The following is a 17,835-nucleotide window of genomic DNA, read 5'->3' as shown; positions in this document are numbered from 1 at the left end:
CACACTGCAAACAGAACAGATGCTCTTCTTACTCAGTATTTTTGTCTTGTTTTAAGGCCAAATATCAACACATTCTTACATTAAGAAACATTTAGACAAGCAAATATTTGTGTCTTGTTTTGGGGGGAAATTACTCAAAGAATTACTTTTACTTGTCGTAATAATTACTTGTTCTTGTTGTAAGAATGTTTAGATGTTTGGACTAGAAACAAGACAAAAATACTGAGGAAGAAGAGCATTTAGTGCAGTGTTTGATTTTAAAGCAGTTTTAAGTCCGAACATCTAAATAATCTTGTTTTCTGTTTGAATTAAGATTATTTTTCTCACCCCATTGGCAGATTATTTATCTTATTTTAAGCAAAAACTCTCTTCATTTAGAGTTATTTTCCCCAAAACAAGACAATTACTTTTGCTTGTCTAGTAAATGTTTCTTAATGTAAAAATATTTAGATATTTTGATTAGAAACAAGACAGAAATACTAAGTAAGAAGTGCATTTTTTTCAGTCATATGCCATTTATTTGAAACGTTTTCCCTCATTAGTGAAGAGGAGCATAATTGACATGAGGTGTGTGTGTGTGTGTGTGTGTGTGTGTGTGTGTGTGTGTGTGTGTGTGTGTGTGTGTGTGTGTGTGTGTGTGAGTCAGAGGAAGTTGTGTTAATTACAGGTGGGAATAAAACACGGATCACGGCGGTGCATTAGCGGGCACCATCGGTGGGCAGAGGCATGAGTAACTCTTCCTGTAATAGCTCATTATAACTCCTCCTCTTCCTCCTCCTTCTCTTCTTCTTCCTCTTCCTCCTCCGCTTCTTCTTCTTCTTCTTCCTCTTCTTCAGAAGGAGCGCGAGAGCCTCACGGCCCATCCCCAGCCGGAGGGCGAGCGTCTGCTGAGCCTCAGCCTCTGTGAAGCCTTGAGCCCCAGGCAGCGGGTGGGCCATCTGCGCTCCGCCCTGAGCCGCTGCATGGAGCTGCTGGAGTGTGTGATCCGCAGGGAGGTGGAGGAGATGGGAGAGGAGATGGAGGGAGAGTATGAGAGTCTGCGGAGGGCTGTGAGGGACCGGCTGGGCCATCTGCTGCTCAGCACCGCCGCCCTGCTGGAGAACGCAGAAGGAGGAGACTGCTCAGCGGTCCCACAGAGGCACTGCACTGAGGTACACACACTAACACAACACAATAACACACAACACACACATTACACAATACAGATTCACACTAACACACCGGCCCCACAGAGGCACTGCACTGAGGTAACACACACTAACACAACACAATAACACACCGGCTCCACAGAGGCACTGCACTGAGGCACACACAGACGAATAATGAGGAGGAGGATTAAACATCATACATATATCTGCCTCATATTACTGACCTGAGGCCTGTGGCATTAATGAGTTTAAGAGCAAGTTTAGAGTTGACAAATCCAGATAAATCCAACCTGGTTAAGATCAAGTTCAACCATTTCTCAAAGCTTGGTATAAACCTTCTCTGTCAACTCGAGTTTAATCCAGAGGTAGCGATTAACTCTGAAGCGCGTGAAAGTGTGACACGTGGCAAACAGCCAATCACAGCGTCCGCTTGAGTCACGTCTCTTCTAAGATTGAGAGACTGTTTTGAAATGTAATGAAATTAAATGAGTTCACAAGGCAGGAATAAACACTTAAATTTGAGAAGCAGATGAAAGAATATCTGACTATATCAATGTTTGATGCGAATCAAAGAAATATGCCTAATAATTATAGGTTCACAAAGAGCTTAAATCAATACACGTTGTTTAAAAGAATTATGAATGCATGTTTTATATTTCTATTAATGTTTGTCTACTTGACAATTAATATAATAATTATATGAATATATTATATTAATTAAAAGTAATTATAATTCGTATAATATAAATATAATAAATAATTAGCGCCAAAGGATGAGCAATTTTGTCTCTAACGGTTTTTTCATTATAAACTGCTTTAATTTGGAATGAAAGATACAGGGGGTGTGGCTTTAGTGGATCTTTGCTTGCAGCTGATTGGTCCAGTTTGGGTTTGTGATCTCTAACCCAGAATAAAACCGTCTCCAGTGTCAGTTACCGAGGTGATGAACCCTGATAAAAACCAATCCACCTTCTTGAGCCCGAAAAACCAGAGTTTCAAAACTCAAGAACCAACAAATAAAGGATTTCTAAAATTCCAGTTTTTTACAATATTTAAGGCCAGACTCTACTGGCAAAACCGTAGTTTTTGTTATGCATTGGTCAGTTTTTAGATTTTTGGGGTTATAACATTAAATAGCACATTGTCTATTTGCATTTCAATCTCAATACATGTCATTAAATGAGTGTTTCCTCCACTTCAGTAACACTTACACACACCAAAACTTACAGTTTTATTCATATCTATATTCTGAAGGTTTGTTGCGAGGGGTTTGTTCATATATCATTCAGCCTGATTTATAGAACATTTAATTCCTAAAAACATGACAATAGTTTCGACAATAGTTTTTAGGAAAAAAAGAGATGACAAAATCCTGTCTTGTTTTGTTTAAATATTAAAGTTAAAGGATATTACAAACACAAATATGAACTCTGGATAAAGTCAAGATGTGTGAAAATTAGAGTATATTAACTTATTTAATTTGCATATTTAAACCGTTTCAGAAAATTAACTATCTTCGTAATCGCAATGCATGTCATTAAATGAGTGTTTCCTCCACTTCAGTGACACTTACACACACCAAAACTTACAGTTTTATTCATATCTATATTCTGAAGGTTCGTTGCGAGGGGTTTGTTCATATATCATTCAACCTGATTTATAGAACATTTTATTCCTAAAAATATGGTGAAAAATTGTATTTTGACAGTATTTTCTTGTAAAAAAAAAAAAAAAATAGAAATCCAAAATCATGTGATTTGTTTAAATATTAAAGTTAAAGGATATTACAAACACAAATCTGAACTCTGGATAAAGCCAGGTTCAAAATGTATATTCTGCAATGTGTGAAAATTAGAACATATTTACTTATTTAATTTGCATATTTAAACCATTTCAGAAAAACTATTGTATTAGTTTTCAATCTCAATACATGTCATTAAATGAGTGTTTCCTCCACTTCAGTGACACTTACACACACCAAAACTTACAGTTGTATTCATATCTATATTCTGAAGGTTTGTTGTGAGGGGTTTGTTCATATATCATTCAACCTGATTTATAGAACATTTTATTCCTAAAAACATGAACATGTTTTTTGTGTATTAACAGTATTTTCTTATTTGTGAAGTGATAAAAATAGATATCCCAAATCCGCTCGCTAAAAACACTTAACTGTAATAGGTCAACAAAATCAAACACGTTTTGAACCTGGCTTTATCCAAAATTCATATTTATGTTCTGGAAATGTAAATTAGTGCATTAATGCAGAATGCCTCATTTGCTTATTTAAACATAAAATTTCAGAAAATACAAAACGAAATAATTCATTACATTTATATAGCGCTTTTCTAGGCTCTCAAAGTGCTTTACATAGAAGGGGGGAATCTCCTCAACCACCACCAATGAGCAGCACCACCTGGTTGATGCGACGGCAGCCATATTGCGCCAGAACGCTCACCACACACCAGCTGATTGGCGGAGAGGAGACATTCAGGAGAGGGGGATTATTAGGAGGCCATGATGGACAGAGGCCAATGGGCAAATTTGGCCAGGATGCCGGGGTTACACCCCTACTCTTTATCGACGGACATCCTGGGATTTTTAACGACCACAGAGAGTCGGGACCTCGGTTTAACGTCTTATCCGAAAGACGGATTATTTTTTAGATATATATTAAAGTTAATAGATTAGGCAGATGGGCAGGATGGTATTATCTGATGGTGATGATCCAACAAAGGCCAAATATCAGTTTCCAGCAGTTTGCGTTTCAGATTCAGAGCTCGAGAAGGCTGCTCAGTCCGCCAGTGTTGGCATGGACCTGATGGTTAAAGGAATGTGTGTTTCAGTTAACGTCTGTCACATGACCCGTTCTGGTCCGCTAGTCCTCATAGCAGCAGCGATAAGCTTTTGGACACGCACCAAACCTTCCCAAAACTGCTCAACCCTAAACCTCTGCTCCTTTCACAATCCTGCCGCTGAAGCTTAACTGGCCAACATCTTCTAAAACACACTCCGCTGAATCAATCAAGGGTTACCTTTTCAACTTCACAGTAACTGGATTAAAAAGTAACATTTTTAAACAGTAAGGTTTTCATGAAAAAGGAATTAAAATGAAAAACCTCAAGAATACAACGTGAAATAAAACGAAGCCGGCAATCTAAAGCAAACCATTATATCTCAGAATTATTTATTCATAAGAACTGTTGGAACCGAAAAAATGTAGCCTAATAAAAAGTGATATAAATGATATAGTTGAGTGTGAAATATATTTTGTCAAATCAAAGAAAATAGTTTTTTTAGGATGCATTTCACACCTGATTTATTTCTGATTAAATGCTATTTCTGATATATTTTATATATTGCCGTCAGGTTTAATTTGAGCCTCTGAATGTTAACTGTAAGTTTAGGCTAAATGCTGCAGCAGAAGAATAGATTATAGCGTGCCAGGACACACTCGTGTGTTAAACTGGAGAATGCTAGAATAATGCCAGAACACACACACAGTTGCAAGAGCAGTGTGTGAACCGCAAGCCTGAGAAATGGCAATAACTTCTGCAGAATGAAGACATCATTATTAATTTACTACATCATCATTACTACAGCTTTATTAATTTAGTCCTCTGATGAATAACATATTTTACATAAAAGATGTTTACAGGACCAAAAACAGCTCCATTTGTTAATCTCCGTACAGGGGTGTGTGAACCCTTGACTCTCAATACTGTGTGTGTGTGTGTGTGTGTGAGTGAGCTTCAAAAGTCAGCACTAAATAAAAGAATAACATGCATTACGTATGACCTCTTTATTTTGTTGAAATGGTCCACACACCTGTTATTGCCTCTGTGTGTAATCGTCCCAACTGGAACTATTGAAGGCGTTTAAAGTGAGATGTAAAAGCTGTCTGTGTTCGGCTTATTTATATTCCAGCGGACCTCCTACATCAGGATGTGCAGCAGACATCAGTCTCACCGGAACGACCTGAGCTTCCTGTGTGTGTGTGTGTGTGTGACGAGTGTGTGTGTGGGCAGCAATTGCTCGTCTTATCTATTCTTGTGCCCATCACGCCTCACACTGACCACAGAATGAAGGTGCAATTACACTAAAACGGTCTCTCTCTCTCTCTCTCTCTCTCTCTCTCTCTCTCTCTCTCTCTCTCTCTCTCTCTCTCTCTCTCTCTGTGTGTGTGCGCGCAGGGCCAGGATGAAGTGGAAGGTTCTGGAGGGTTTGCTGCTAAACTCTGGACCTATCGTGTTCTTCTGGAGCTCATCCACTGGACCGACTCCACTTCGCAGACACTACACCTGATCCACAGCGAGACTCAGAGCCAGCAGCTCCTCTAGAGTCCAGTGTGTGTGTGTGTGTGTGCGCGAGTGTGTGTGTGAGTGTGTGTGTGTGTGTGTCGGAAGCTTCTCTCATTCCTCCCATTCTCCATTAGGGTCATTATTAGTGACTGTGGCTGATTCAGACTCGGGTTAGAGTTAAAAACTTCTGAAGTAAATTCACTGGAAAACGAGACAAAACATGAGCTGTGTATCGGATGCAGATTCTGAGACTTTAGCACACACACACACACACAAAATCTTTCACGAACATACACTCCTTCTCTCACACACACACATTCTCTCTCTCTCTCTCTCTCTCTCTCTCTCTCTCTCTCTCTCATATTAGTGAACATACACACAAACACACAAAATCTTTTTCACGCAAATTCACTGTCTCTCTCTCTCTCTCTCTCTCTCTATCTCTCTTTCACTCACTCACTCACACACACACACACACACACACACACACACACACACACACACACGTGAGATTCATGTGTTTGAGTTCATAAACAGACAAACCTAATGTGAATCACACAGTCCCTGTAAACCTGAACGCTCGAACTGATCTGCTCGAGTAGAGCCAACTCAAACTGCTCTGATCCGCTTGAGTAGGGCCAACTCAAACCGTTCTGATCCGCTTGAGTAGGGCCAACTCAAACCGTTCTGATCCGCTCGAGTAGGGCCAACTCAAACCGTTCTGATCCGCTCGAGTAGGGCCAACTCAAACCGTTCTGATCCGCTCGAGTAGGGCCAACTCAAACCGTTCTGATCCGCTTGAGTAGAGCCAACTCAAACCGTTCTGATCCGCTTGAGTAGGGCCAACTCAAACCGTTCTGATCTGCTCGAGTAGAGCCAACTCAAACTGCTCTGATCCGCTCGAGTAGAGCCAACTCAAACCGCTCTGATCCGCTTGAGTAGAGCCAACTCAAACTGCTCTGATCCGCTTGAGTAGAGCTAACTCAAACCGTTCTGATCCGCTCGAGTAGAGCCAACTCAAACCGTTCTGATCCGCTTGAGTAGGGCCAACTCAAACCGTTCTGATCCGCTTGAGTAGAGCCAACTCAAACCGTTCTGATCCGCTTGAGTAGAGCCAACTCAAACCGTTCTGATCCGCTTGAGTAGAGCCAACTCAAACCGTTCTGATCCGCTTGAGTAGGGCCAACTCAAACCGCTCTGATCCGCTCGAGTAGAGCCAACTCAAACCGCTCTGATCCGCTTGAGTAGAGCCAACTCAAACCGCTCTGATCCGCTCGAGTAGAGCCAACTCAAACCGCTCTGATCCGCTTGAGTAGAGCCAACTCAAACCGCTCTGATCCGCTCGAGTAGAGCCAACTCAAACCGTTCTGATCCGCTTGAGTAGAGCCAACTCAAACCGTTCTGATCCGCTCGAGTAGAGCCAACTCAAACCGTTCTGATCCGCTCGAGTAGAGCCAACTCAAACCGTTCTGATCCGCTCGAGTAGGGCCAACTCAAACCGTTCTGATCCGCTTGAGTAGAGCCAACTCAAACCGTTCTGATCCGCTTGAGTAGGGCCAACTCAAACCGTTCTGATCTGCTCGAGTAGAGCCAACTCAAACTGCTCTGATCCGCTCGAGTAGAGCCAACTCAAACCGCTCTGATCCGCTTGAGTAGAGCCAACTCAAACTGCTCTGATCCGCTTGAGTAGAGCTAACTCAAACCGTTCTGATCCGCTCGAGTAGAGCCAACTCAAACCGTTCTGATCCGCTCGAGTAGAGCCAACTCAAACCGTTCTGATCCGCTCGAGTAGAGCCAACTCAAACCGCTCTGATCCGCTTGAGTAGAGCCAACTCAAACCGCTCTGATCCGCTTGAGTAGAGCCAACTCAAACCGCTCTGATCCGCTTGAGTAGAGCCAACTCAAACCGTTCTGATCCGCTTGAGTAGAGCCAACTCAAACCGTTCTGATCCGCTTGAGTAGAGCCAACTCAAACCGCTCTGATCCGCTTGAGTAGAGCTAACTCAAACCGTTCTGATCCGCTTGAGTAGAGCAAACTCAAACCGTTCTGATCCGCTTGAGTAGAGCCAACTCAAACCGCTCTGATCCGCTTGAGTAGAGCTAACTCAAACCGTTCTGATCCGCTTGAGTAGAGCCAACTCAAACCGTTCTGATCCGCTTGAGTAGAGCCAACTCAAACTGTTCTGATCCGCTTGAGTAGAGCCAACTCAAACCGTTCTGATCCGCTTGAGTAGAGCCAACTCCAACCGCTCTGATCCGCTCGAGTAGGGCCAACTCAAACCGCTCTGATCCGCTCGAGTAGAGCCAACTCAAACCGCTCTGATCCGCTCGAGTAGAGCCAACTCAAACCGCTCTGATCCGCTTGAGTAGAGCCAACTCAAACCGTTCTGATCCGCTTGAGTAGAGCCAACTCAAACCGCTCTGATCCGCTTGAGTAGAGCCAACTCAAACCGCTCTGATCCGCTTGAGTAGAGCCAACTCAAACCGCTCTGATCCGCTTGAGTAGAGCCAACTCAAACCGCTCTGATCCGCTTGAGTAGAGCCAACTCAAACCGCTCTGATCCGCTTGAGTAGAGCCAACTCAAACCGTTCTGATCCGCTTGAGTAGAGCCAACTCAAACCGTTCTGATCCGCTTGAGTAGAGCCAACTCAAACCGTTCTGATCCGCTTGAGTAGAGCCAACTCAAACCGTTCTGATCCACTCGAGTAGAGCCAACTCAAACCGCTCTGATCCGCTTGAGTAGAGCCAACTCAAACCGCTCTGATCCGCTTGAGTAGAGCCAACTCAAACCGCTCTGATCCGCTTGAGTAGAGCCAACTCAAACCGTTCTGATCCGCTTGAGTAGAGCCAACTCAAACCGCTCTGATCCGCTTGAGTAGAGCTAACTCAAACCGTTCTGATCCGCTTGAGTAGAGCCAACTCAAACCGTTCTGATCCGCTTGAGTAGAGCCAACTCAAACCGCTCTGATCCGCTTGAGTAGAGCCAACTCAAACCGCTCTGATCCGCTCGAGTAGAGCCAACTCAAACCGCTCTGATCCGCTTGAGTAGAGCCAACTCAAACCGTTCTGATCCACTCGAGTAGAGCCAACTCAAACCGCTCTGATCCGCTTGAGTAGAGCCAACTCAAACCGCTCTGATCCGCTTGAGTAGAGCCAACTCAAACCGCTCTGATCCGCTTGAGTAGAGCCAACTCAAACCGCTCTGATCCGCTTGAGTAGAGCCAACTCAAACCGTTCTGATCCGCTTGAGTAGAGCCAACTCAAACCGTTCTGATCCGCTTGAGTAGAGCCAACTCAAACCGCTCTGATCCGCTTGAGTAGGGCCAACTCAAACCGCTCTGATCCGCTCGAGTAGGGCCAACTCAAACCGTTCTGATCCGCTCGAGTAGAGCCAACTCAAACCGTTCTGATCCGCTTGAGTAGAGCCAACTCAAACCGCTCTGATCCGCTTGAGTAGAGCCAACTCAAACCGCTCTGATCCGCTTGAGTAGAGCCAACTCAAACCGCTCTGATCCGCTTGAGTAGAGCCAACTCAAACCGCTCTGATCCGCTTGAGTAGAGCCAACTCAAACCGTTCTGATCCGCTTGAGTAGAGCCAACTCAAACCGTTCTGATCCGCTTGAGTAGAGCCAACTCAAACCGCTCTGATCCGCTTGAGTAGAGCCAACTCAAACCGTTCTGATCCGCTCGAGTAGAGCCAACTCAAACCGGAGTTTAAAGCATGAGTTCACTTCAGAATGAACATCTCCCGATAGTTTCCTCATCCCAGATCTTCACGTCTTTCTTTCTTCAGTGGGAAAGAAATGACGTTTTTTGAGGAAAACATTCCAGGATTTTTCTCCTCATGATGGAGTTCAATGGGAACCAGCGGCTGAAGGTCCAAACCAATGCAGTTTCACAGACTCCAAAAGATAATAAATAATCAATCATAGACTTTTATCCTCAGATGCTCGACTGGAGATTAAAAGTGTGTAATGTTTATTTGTGTTGTCCGATGGTTTGCCTGGACCAGACTCTATTCCTCTGGGATCGTGTAAACTATCAGGAGAAGTTTTTAACTCCATATATTATATTAATTGTGGAGATTTAGTCGAGTTGGCTTTATTGAATTAACTACACTGTAAAATGTTTTTGTTGGTTTAACTTTAAAAAAGTAAGTAGTCTGGTTGCCTTAAAAATTTGAGTTTATTAAAATAAAAAAATTGAGTTGATACAATGCAGGGAATGGGTTTAAAAAATATAAACTCAAAATATTATTGTATCTGAACCACATATAAAACGTGATAACGCAGCCAAATTGTGCTATTTCCATGATTTATCACAAATAAAATGCCCAATATGCTTTTAATACTATTTTAATAAAGGTTGTCGATGCTCAAACTGTTCATTGTATTAACTCAAATTTTTAATTTCAGTGAACTCAAAATTTTAAGGCAACCAGGTATCTTATTTTTTTACATAATATACAGTGTACTAAAAATGTGAGATTAACGCTGTTTTTAAGTTAAACGCATGAATTAGCTTACACTAATAATCAAAGTTAACAGCAATTAAAATGCACGAGGACAAAATAATCCTTATAACTTAAACTTTACATTTCCTAACTTAAAATAATGAGTTTCGCCAACTTCTATCGGGTTTGCAGTACACACACGTCAATAAAACCGTGTTTTTGAGCTGAACACATGCAATTATGTTCACATTATTTTTAAAAATATGATTATTTCAAACAGAATCAAAGGATGAAAGTGCTCAGTTGATGTGAGGAAACTGAAAATATGAAGTTGTATGAACTCTGACTGACGAATATGAATCACGTTAAATTTATTAGAGAGGATTTTAAGTTTATCAGAGAGAATATTAAGTTTATTATAGAGAATATTATGTTAATATTATGTCCTGTAGTGTTTAATCCACAGATATGCACTAACCATACTGTACTAACGGCTGATGATTATTACACTGTGAATTACTGTATATGGATCATATCTCATTGTGAAGCAAAGGCATTACTGAAAACAATAGTATTATTTTTTAGAAGAGACACTTCTTATAACCAGAAATGATTAATATATTAACGTTATTTATGATGTTTTACTGTAGCACTGTGACGCATTAACACCAGCAGGGGTCCTGAAGTTATGAATGCTGTGAATCTGTGGTCATATTCAGAGGTTATTGCACTGTTATTAACGCACGCTTCACGCCTGTCTATTATTATATTAATATCTGCATTAATCAATAAACCATGGGATGAAACCGGTGTGTGTGAATGTATTTATTCTTGTTTCTTTACAATTATACATGCATATCAGTTTATTAAAAAAGGGAACCGGATCATATATTAGAAACCAAAAAATAATACAACAATTGCTGTATACTATCAATCAATCAACTTTATTTATATCACACTTTTACAATGCTGATTGTTTCAAAGCAGCTTCAGTGTTAAACAGGACAATATTATAGAGAATTAAATAAAACATATATATATATATGTATATATATATATATATATATATATATATATATATATATATATATATATATACATGACATGAAGTATAATGTCAACACAAACTTTTATTTTGGATGTGATATAAAATATACTAACTACTATACTATACTAAATAATAGTATTAACTGAGTGATCAGTCACAATAATTTGCTGAATTAATCACGTAATAATTCATTTCAGGTGTAACCTAGAATATTTATATATAAATATATATTTATTTAATGTGCCCATTTAAAGTGACAACCATAAATAATAAAACAATAGCAAAATCACAATTTATATTGCAATCTATACTTTAGAAATAATTCATTGCTACTTTAATAATAATTAGTATTACTCAAAATATACTCATATTAACTGCACTAATATTTCCATATTTAATATAAACCGATATATAACCCGCTTTAGATGAAGTGCACAGAAACGTGAATATTGCAACGTGTGGGCGATATTGATAAGTTTGTAACTTTATATGCTGTAATGTTGATTTAAGTATGAGCCCTTAATATCCCCGTGATTATGAGCAGCCGTTATAGTGCACTGCACGGGGTCCCGGTGCACCGGAATCGGTGAATAATAATGATGATGATGATGATGATGATGATGATCTGGAGCCCATCTCAGGGCCTGGCCAGCTCAGAGCGTCTGCGCATGCGCACCGGAGCAGCGCTAATGGCGGAGAGCGTGCGGTCGCCGTTCGACTACCGGGAGCCCCCGACCCTCGACAGCGACGGGGATGGCAGCAAGCCGCCTCCACCGCGCGGGTCAGTGTCCGTCGCCGAACCGGGGCGTGCCGTTCGTGTCGGGGGGAGAGCTAGGATTCGCGCGCGTGCTAACGGTTAGCCGGTCCGGTTCTGTTGTCCTCGTGCACACGCCGTGATGAGAGGAAACCCGCGGCCGTTCTACCTGAACGACATCTCATCGCGTTCTCTGAGCTCGCGCGTATCTTTACAGCGTTATTTCTCCGTACTGCTTTACCGGGGCGCGTTAACGTCCGAAGCGGCCGCGACTCTCGAACGATTAGCAAAACACCGCGCGAGTGCGCGAAACCTGTCGGCGCGTGCACAGACACTGCTGCTGAGCGCGCTCGCGTGTGCAAACGACCATTACCACGGATCGCCATGGTAACCATTACCATGGATCACCATGGTAACCTTTACCACAGATCGCCATGGTAACCGTTATCACGGATCACCATGGGAACCGCGCGATAGCGATTATTAGCGAGTGTTAGAAAAGCGATTTTTGCTTTTGATATCAAACTGTTAACCTAATCTGCATGTGTTTAAATATAATGAGGATAATTTAAGTGTTTGTGTACATATTTTTTATCTCACACACTCTTTAGATGCGTATATGTTTCGGGCGAAGCGTTTATTAAACTGCTGTTGAGCTGATGCCTGTGATACTGTACTCACTGCTGTGTGTGTGTGTGTGTGTCGTCAGGCGTGTGTGTGGCAGGAAGAGGAAGGGGACGCCGGTGAAGGTGTGTGAGCGAGTGGCGTATGTGACGGAGGATGAAGAGGAGAGTCTGTCAGAACACAGCTACAGCCCAGGTACTGTTACACACACACACACACACACACACACACACACACAGTTTCTTCACATTTCCCTGTTACTAGTCTTCAGCTTGAGCCTTCTTTGCTTGTATTTTTCGTGATATTAACAGGAGGAAAACAATCCTTATTTAACGCAATAATAACTTACTGTGTGTGTTGGACTGTTTACATGCAATTATTATTATACCATAGAGTTGTGCCGTGGCCATGTTTCCTCCTGTGTGTCATCCCCTCTTCTGTTTATATCAGTCTGCAAACGTCTGGCACTGAGGAGACGAGCTGCTCAAGTTTAGGAATAGGAATGTTGTCCCATTCTTGTCTAATACAGGCTTCTAGCTGCTCAACTGTCTTAGGTCTTCTTTATCGCATCTTCCTCTTTATGATGCGCCAAATGTTTTCTACTGGTGAGAGATCTGGACTGCAGGCTGGCAAAACACACACTCACACTCTTTATTTGCTTGTAGTTTTTTGTGATATAGACAAGAATAATGAAATGTATATGGTGTCAGGCCATCCTTAAACATATTCTTGTTTGCCGTAACCCGACCGACCCTCTCAATTTAGGGCCGACTCAAATTATTATTTCCTTTTAGTCCGACCGACTTGCCGGTTGTAAATTTGCATTAAGACCGACCAATTTCTTTTTTCACTCTTCAAACAACTAATACAAAAGTAATAAAATAATAAGAATTATATTTTAGTAAGTATTAGGGCTGGGCGATATGGCCAAAATTTCATATCCCGATATAGCAATTTTTCTGTTAATTCAGTTTATGAATAGTCTATACAAAATTGCAATGTGGAAATGCAGTTTGAAATGATATACAAAACAAATAAAGGTAGTATGGACTACATTTTTATTTTATTAAGAACCTTTTTTCAAGCAAGACTGTTGGTAAAGTTAACACCTGCCTAGGGATGTGAACCGTTGACCGTTTGACCGATGGTTGACCGTATCAACGTTAACCGATCAAAGTTGTCGGTTAAAAAAAAAAGTGATCTCTAAATTAGGCTATTATCCAGTGGACTAAACGCTACTACAGCTGGCCGTCTCATTACGAAATCTTTTTGTGTGATTGAACATCCCTCGCGCTCAATTTCTCATAACTCGCCTGTTTGTACTTAATGAACCAATAAAAACATTTGATGCGAGGTCACTGCGTTTGGGTTTGCGCGCTCACAAGGTTTGCAAAAAGTAAACAGGCTAACACTCGAGGTTTGAGCCAGGGCAGACGACAGGATGAAGCGTGCGTTTCGCTTAAGATGGGCTTACATTTGGAAATATATTACATCTTCATTTCAGTGGTAACACATAAGGTGTTGATCGTCTTTCTTTATTATTGTTACACTACCTCGAACTAAAGCGGCGTCTCTTCAGAGCTGCCATTTTCTTAAATGAGCCGCGGCAATGTTTCAGATGAGCTTCTTACGCTAGACAAACGCCTTTATTTTCAACGCGATCACCTTAACCAAACCATTTCGAAACTAATGAGCCATTGTCCTCAGATTACAAACAAGCTCCTCTGCGGCGCGTTTGCGGGACTCGTGTTTCGCGCTGTGGGGGATTTTAAAAAAGTGACGTGAGTAGAAGAGAGGTGGCAGCGCGTGTGTGTGTGTGCGAGAGAGAGAGAGAGAGAGACAGAGGGAGCGCGGCTCGCGGCTGTTATTTCAAATAGCGCAGCATATTTTAAACTAATCGGTTAACCGGTTTCAACCGGCTCGCTGAGGCTCGGTGGTCTGTCAAGAAAATGTTTAGTTTTCGCCATCCCTACACCTGCCATTAAAATATTTCAATATATGGCTATATGGTGTGCCACGCGTAAAAGCCCGCTGCAGCGTCTGTGTCTGAAGTGTGTTTTGAGCGCTTAGGCCACTATTCTGGCATCATTACTCTGAGAATTACCCCGCTCTGAACCGCGTCTACTACCGTCTTCCTCCATGTGTGTTTATGTATTGCAGCGTGCATGGGCATGCCGTGGCGTGAGGTGCATCTTGACGTAAAATTCTGTCGTAAACGCCTTATCGTGGCGTAAGCGATAGAGCCTTATATAAAACGATAGACATTTTCTATCGTCCAGACGATATATTTCGTCATATCGCCCAGCCCTAGTAAGTAGGGCTGCACGTTTTCAAGTTTTTCATTAACCGTTAACCGAGGCCCTTAGCGGTTAATACTCGGTTAACCATAGTGTGTGTCAGGGTTATTTTTAGCTTATTAATTTGACGACCGCTATCTCCGTAGTGAACGCGCCTATAGAGAGAAATGCACATCATGGATTACATAATCAGAGAGTAGCCTATTTCTTTTCGTTTTAAATTGTTAAAAGACATTTCAAGTTTCTTAAGATCTATTTCATGTCTGCGAGGCGTACGCTGAGTTTCGTTAAATTAGGATGAGATGCGCTCCAGTTCACGAGCAGTGCGAGTGGCCGCGAGGGCGCCGTCATGATTAGAGCATGTAACGTTAGTAAAATATGCAGCGGAGAACGATTCACACAGACAGTGTTTGACTCGCTGATGACTCTAGTTTGACTGAGCCTCTCCCGGCAGAGAGTTCAAGCATCTGTGGACTCGTCCCTTCAGCTCTGGCCATCTTGCTTTCAGTCCGCGATTAGCTTTTTTGTTTTCTTCATTACAGTTAAAGTAACGTCTGCTTTTCTCTAGTCCCTCACAAGTTTCTCACTTCAAACTTTCTTTCTTCTGATCCGTTATGCACAGCGCGCGCGGCTCCCGCTCTGCTTCTGCCCTAATGCGACTTATAGTCCAGTGCGCAGAAAGCTGCTCATGACTTCTTCTTGTGGATATTACAAATGTCTGGGAGCGCTCTGGCGGTCTCTAGGGGTGCAAACATATATTACAACTAAATTCAAGGCACGTCATTGACGGCACTTAACCGAGCAAAATGTTTCACTCGGTTACGCAATTTTTAACGGTTAATCGGTCAATCGGTTAACCATGGACACCCCTACTAGTAAGTATTATAAATGTATAAATTGCCTGGGCCATACAAACGAAGGCTACATTCGTTCTTTAATAGTAAACCCCGTGACGTCATCTGTGGCTAACGGATGTCACACTACGGCCTGTGCGTTCGTTTCGGCTCATCCTCTCATTCACTGTAACGTTAGACTATTAAAGCCCTGTCGGAGATTTCACCGCATTGTGTGACAGGAGTCAGGACCATGGACACGCTACACACACGCTACACACGCGTTACACACACCAGGCAAGAGCACGGCAGAGGCGAGGGCTTTGGGGGTTTGAGCCCCTGCCCTTTCTGAAAGTTAATCAAAAGTGCCCTCTCAACATTCATCATTACTGTATTGTGGCCAATAAAACAGAATTTGAATTATAATTAATATAACATCGTGTACAAAACAGGAACAAATGGCGGAAAAGCCGTTTATCCTGTCTCTGTCCGTCTGAGATGTCGTTGTCATGTCGTGTTGCTATGGGTAGCGTGTGTTGCTCGACCGCGGCGCGTGCTGGGAGCGGCGGCACTGGTTATAACTTGTAAAATAATGCTTTGTGTGCGGTTCTGTCGATGGAGACACGTGCTGGCTCCTCACTAGCTGCGTTTCCATTACAGATTTGCGAAAAACTTTTGCGATATTTCTTAAATGTCGATAAAAAACTGTTGCGGAATGACTAAAGCGCATTACCTTCCTCTCGCGATGGGTCAGTCCAGACTGATGGCAGTGGGTAGGTTTGTCCATCCACCGCACTGGCCATTATTATTACTGGAAGGAGACGTGTGTGTTATCCCAGCATTAATGGCAACGAAAGCCCCTTAGGTTACTGAAGCGGCACGGAGGTGTGTGTGTGTGTGTGTGTGTGTGTGTCAGATCTGCTTCAAGGTCCTCATGATAATGTAGCATTTCTGTGTTTAGCATCCAGTATTCCTGTAATCCTATTGTCTTTTATGAGTTTAATAAAGAACTCTGTCTCGTCTTCTCACCGAACCGTCATCTGTGAAGAATGATCGACTTTACGCGCGGCAGGTTGACGCATATAGAGTAGAGCGAAATGCTTGACTTTGCACTGTAACTCAAATGTTTATTTAGTTTTGTTTTTTACTACTTTCGTTATTTTGGCTAGACATTTCGTTTGTTGGACATATGAACCGAATTTAGAAATGCTTTGGAGTATTGCGAGTTGTTTCCGCTGTCTTAAAGGAAGAAGGGAAACGTCTGCGCTTTTATCGGCGGTGGGTTAAAGAAAACAGCCTAACTATGACACTAAATAGGCTGCGTTCAGGCCTAACATTAGCCTGCAATATTATTATTTTAATGTATATGTTGATTATGAAAGCTGAGCAGCATGAGTAAGATATAAGATTCGCAATATGCCTGAGATGGGGAGTCACATGATTTTGACCACTTCTTTCTAGAAAGTCTTTCTTAAAAAAATTATTTAGTTTTGTATAAATTGTATTTTTATTTTTCATCAATGAATTGCCTGTTTATTAAATAAGAAGCAAACCGCACCTGTAAATGCGGAACAACGTTTCCATTGCAGTTTTGCGGAAATGTCCTTTTTCGAATCGCCTGAAGAACCGCCTCATGAGCGCGTAAGGTTTTTGCTATATGGGAGTTTTTGCGACATTGCCGCGTTTCCATTGGGCACATTTTCAATTTCAATTTGCGCAATTTGAAGGGCAATGGAAACGCGGCTTGTGATAGGCTACACTACAACAGCGATAATAAGAGAAATGTGGGCAAGACGGTCTCTCTGTGTAAACGGTGTTCAATGCTGCGAGTGCTGCCGTATGAGCAGTCATTTCTCCGTCATTTCTCCGTCATTTCTCCATCATCTCCCGGGTATATTCGCCAGAAGACGCGAATGAGGACTCTCTGCGGTGAGAAGATCTGTCTCTGCGCTCGTCCAGAAGCACACACACGTCTCACAGCGCGCACATATCGAGTTCTTCAAGTCTTGCGCTTCAACGGACAAACTCACACAGTAAGTATGTCAGCGTGTCGATCTTGATGAGTATCCAGCAGACATAATCTGAATACGCCTTAAGAGGACTTTATCCAGTGGAGAGAGACGAGCATATCCCTGTATTAGCTCTTAAAGGGGCAGTAGCCTTCTGCTGTCTGTCCAACAGAAGATAAGGACATCACTCACTGCTCTTGACTGAATAGCTTTTGGAAGTTTAATAAGGATTAATCTTTAAATGTGCAGTTATTTTACATTTGATTCATTTATTCAGTTTCTCTTCCTAAACACCAATGTTAGACCCTCCTGAAAAACCTGAAAAGCATTGTTTATTTCATCAGTATCTTTGCTCAGTAGTGTTTGT

At 42.1% G+C, this 17,835-nt stretch overlaps 1 protein-coding gene across 1 annotated transcript in view; it reads left to right on the top strand.

The window, feature by feature from the left end:
- Nucleotides 1-11,470: 11,470 nt before the first annotated feature.
- Nucleotides 11,471-17,835, top strand: part of LOC137081683 (histone-lysine N-methyltransferase 2B) — a 16,590-nt gene continuing 10,225 nt past the window's right edge. Inside the window, exons 1-2 of the mRNA XM_067447665.1 lie at nt 11,471-11,732; nt 12,415-12,524. Coding sequence (XP_067303766.1) covers nt 11,548-11,732; nt 12,415-12,524 — 295 coding nt within the window. The 5' untranslated portion in view covers nt 11,471-11,547. The remainder of the gene's footprint in view (nt 11,733-12,414; nt 12,525-17,835) is intronic.

Source organism: Pseudorasbora parva, chromosome 1 (assembly GCF_024679245.1).
Source record: "Pseudorasbora parva isolate DD20220531a chromosome 1, ASM2467924v1, whole genome shotgun sequence".
Lineage (NCBI taxonomy): Eukaryota > Metazoa > Chordata > Actinopteri > Cypriniformes > Gobionidae > Pseudorasbora > Pseudorasbora parva.
The sequence above is the reverse complement of the archived record's forward strand: the minus strand, read 5'-3'. Positions and strand labels throughout refer to the sequence as shown.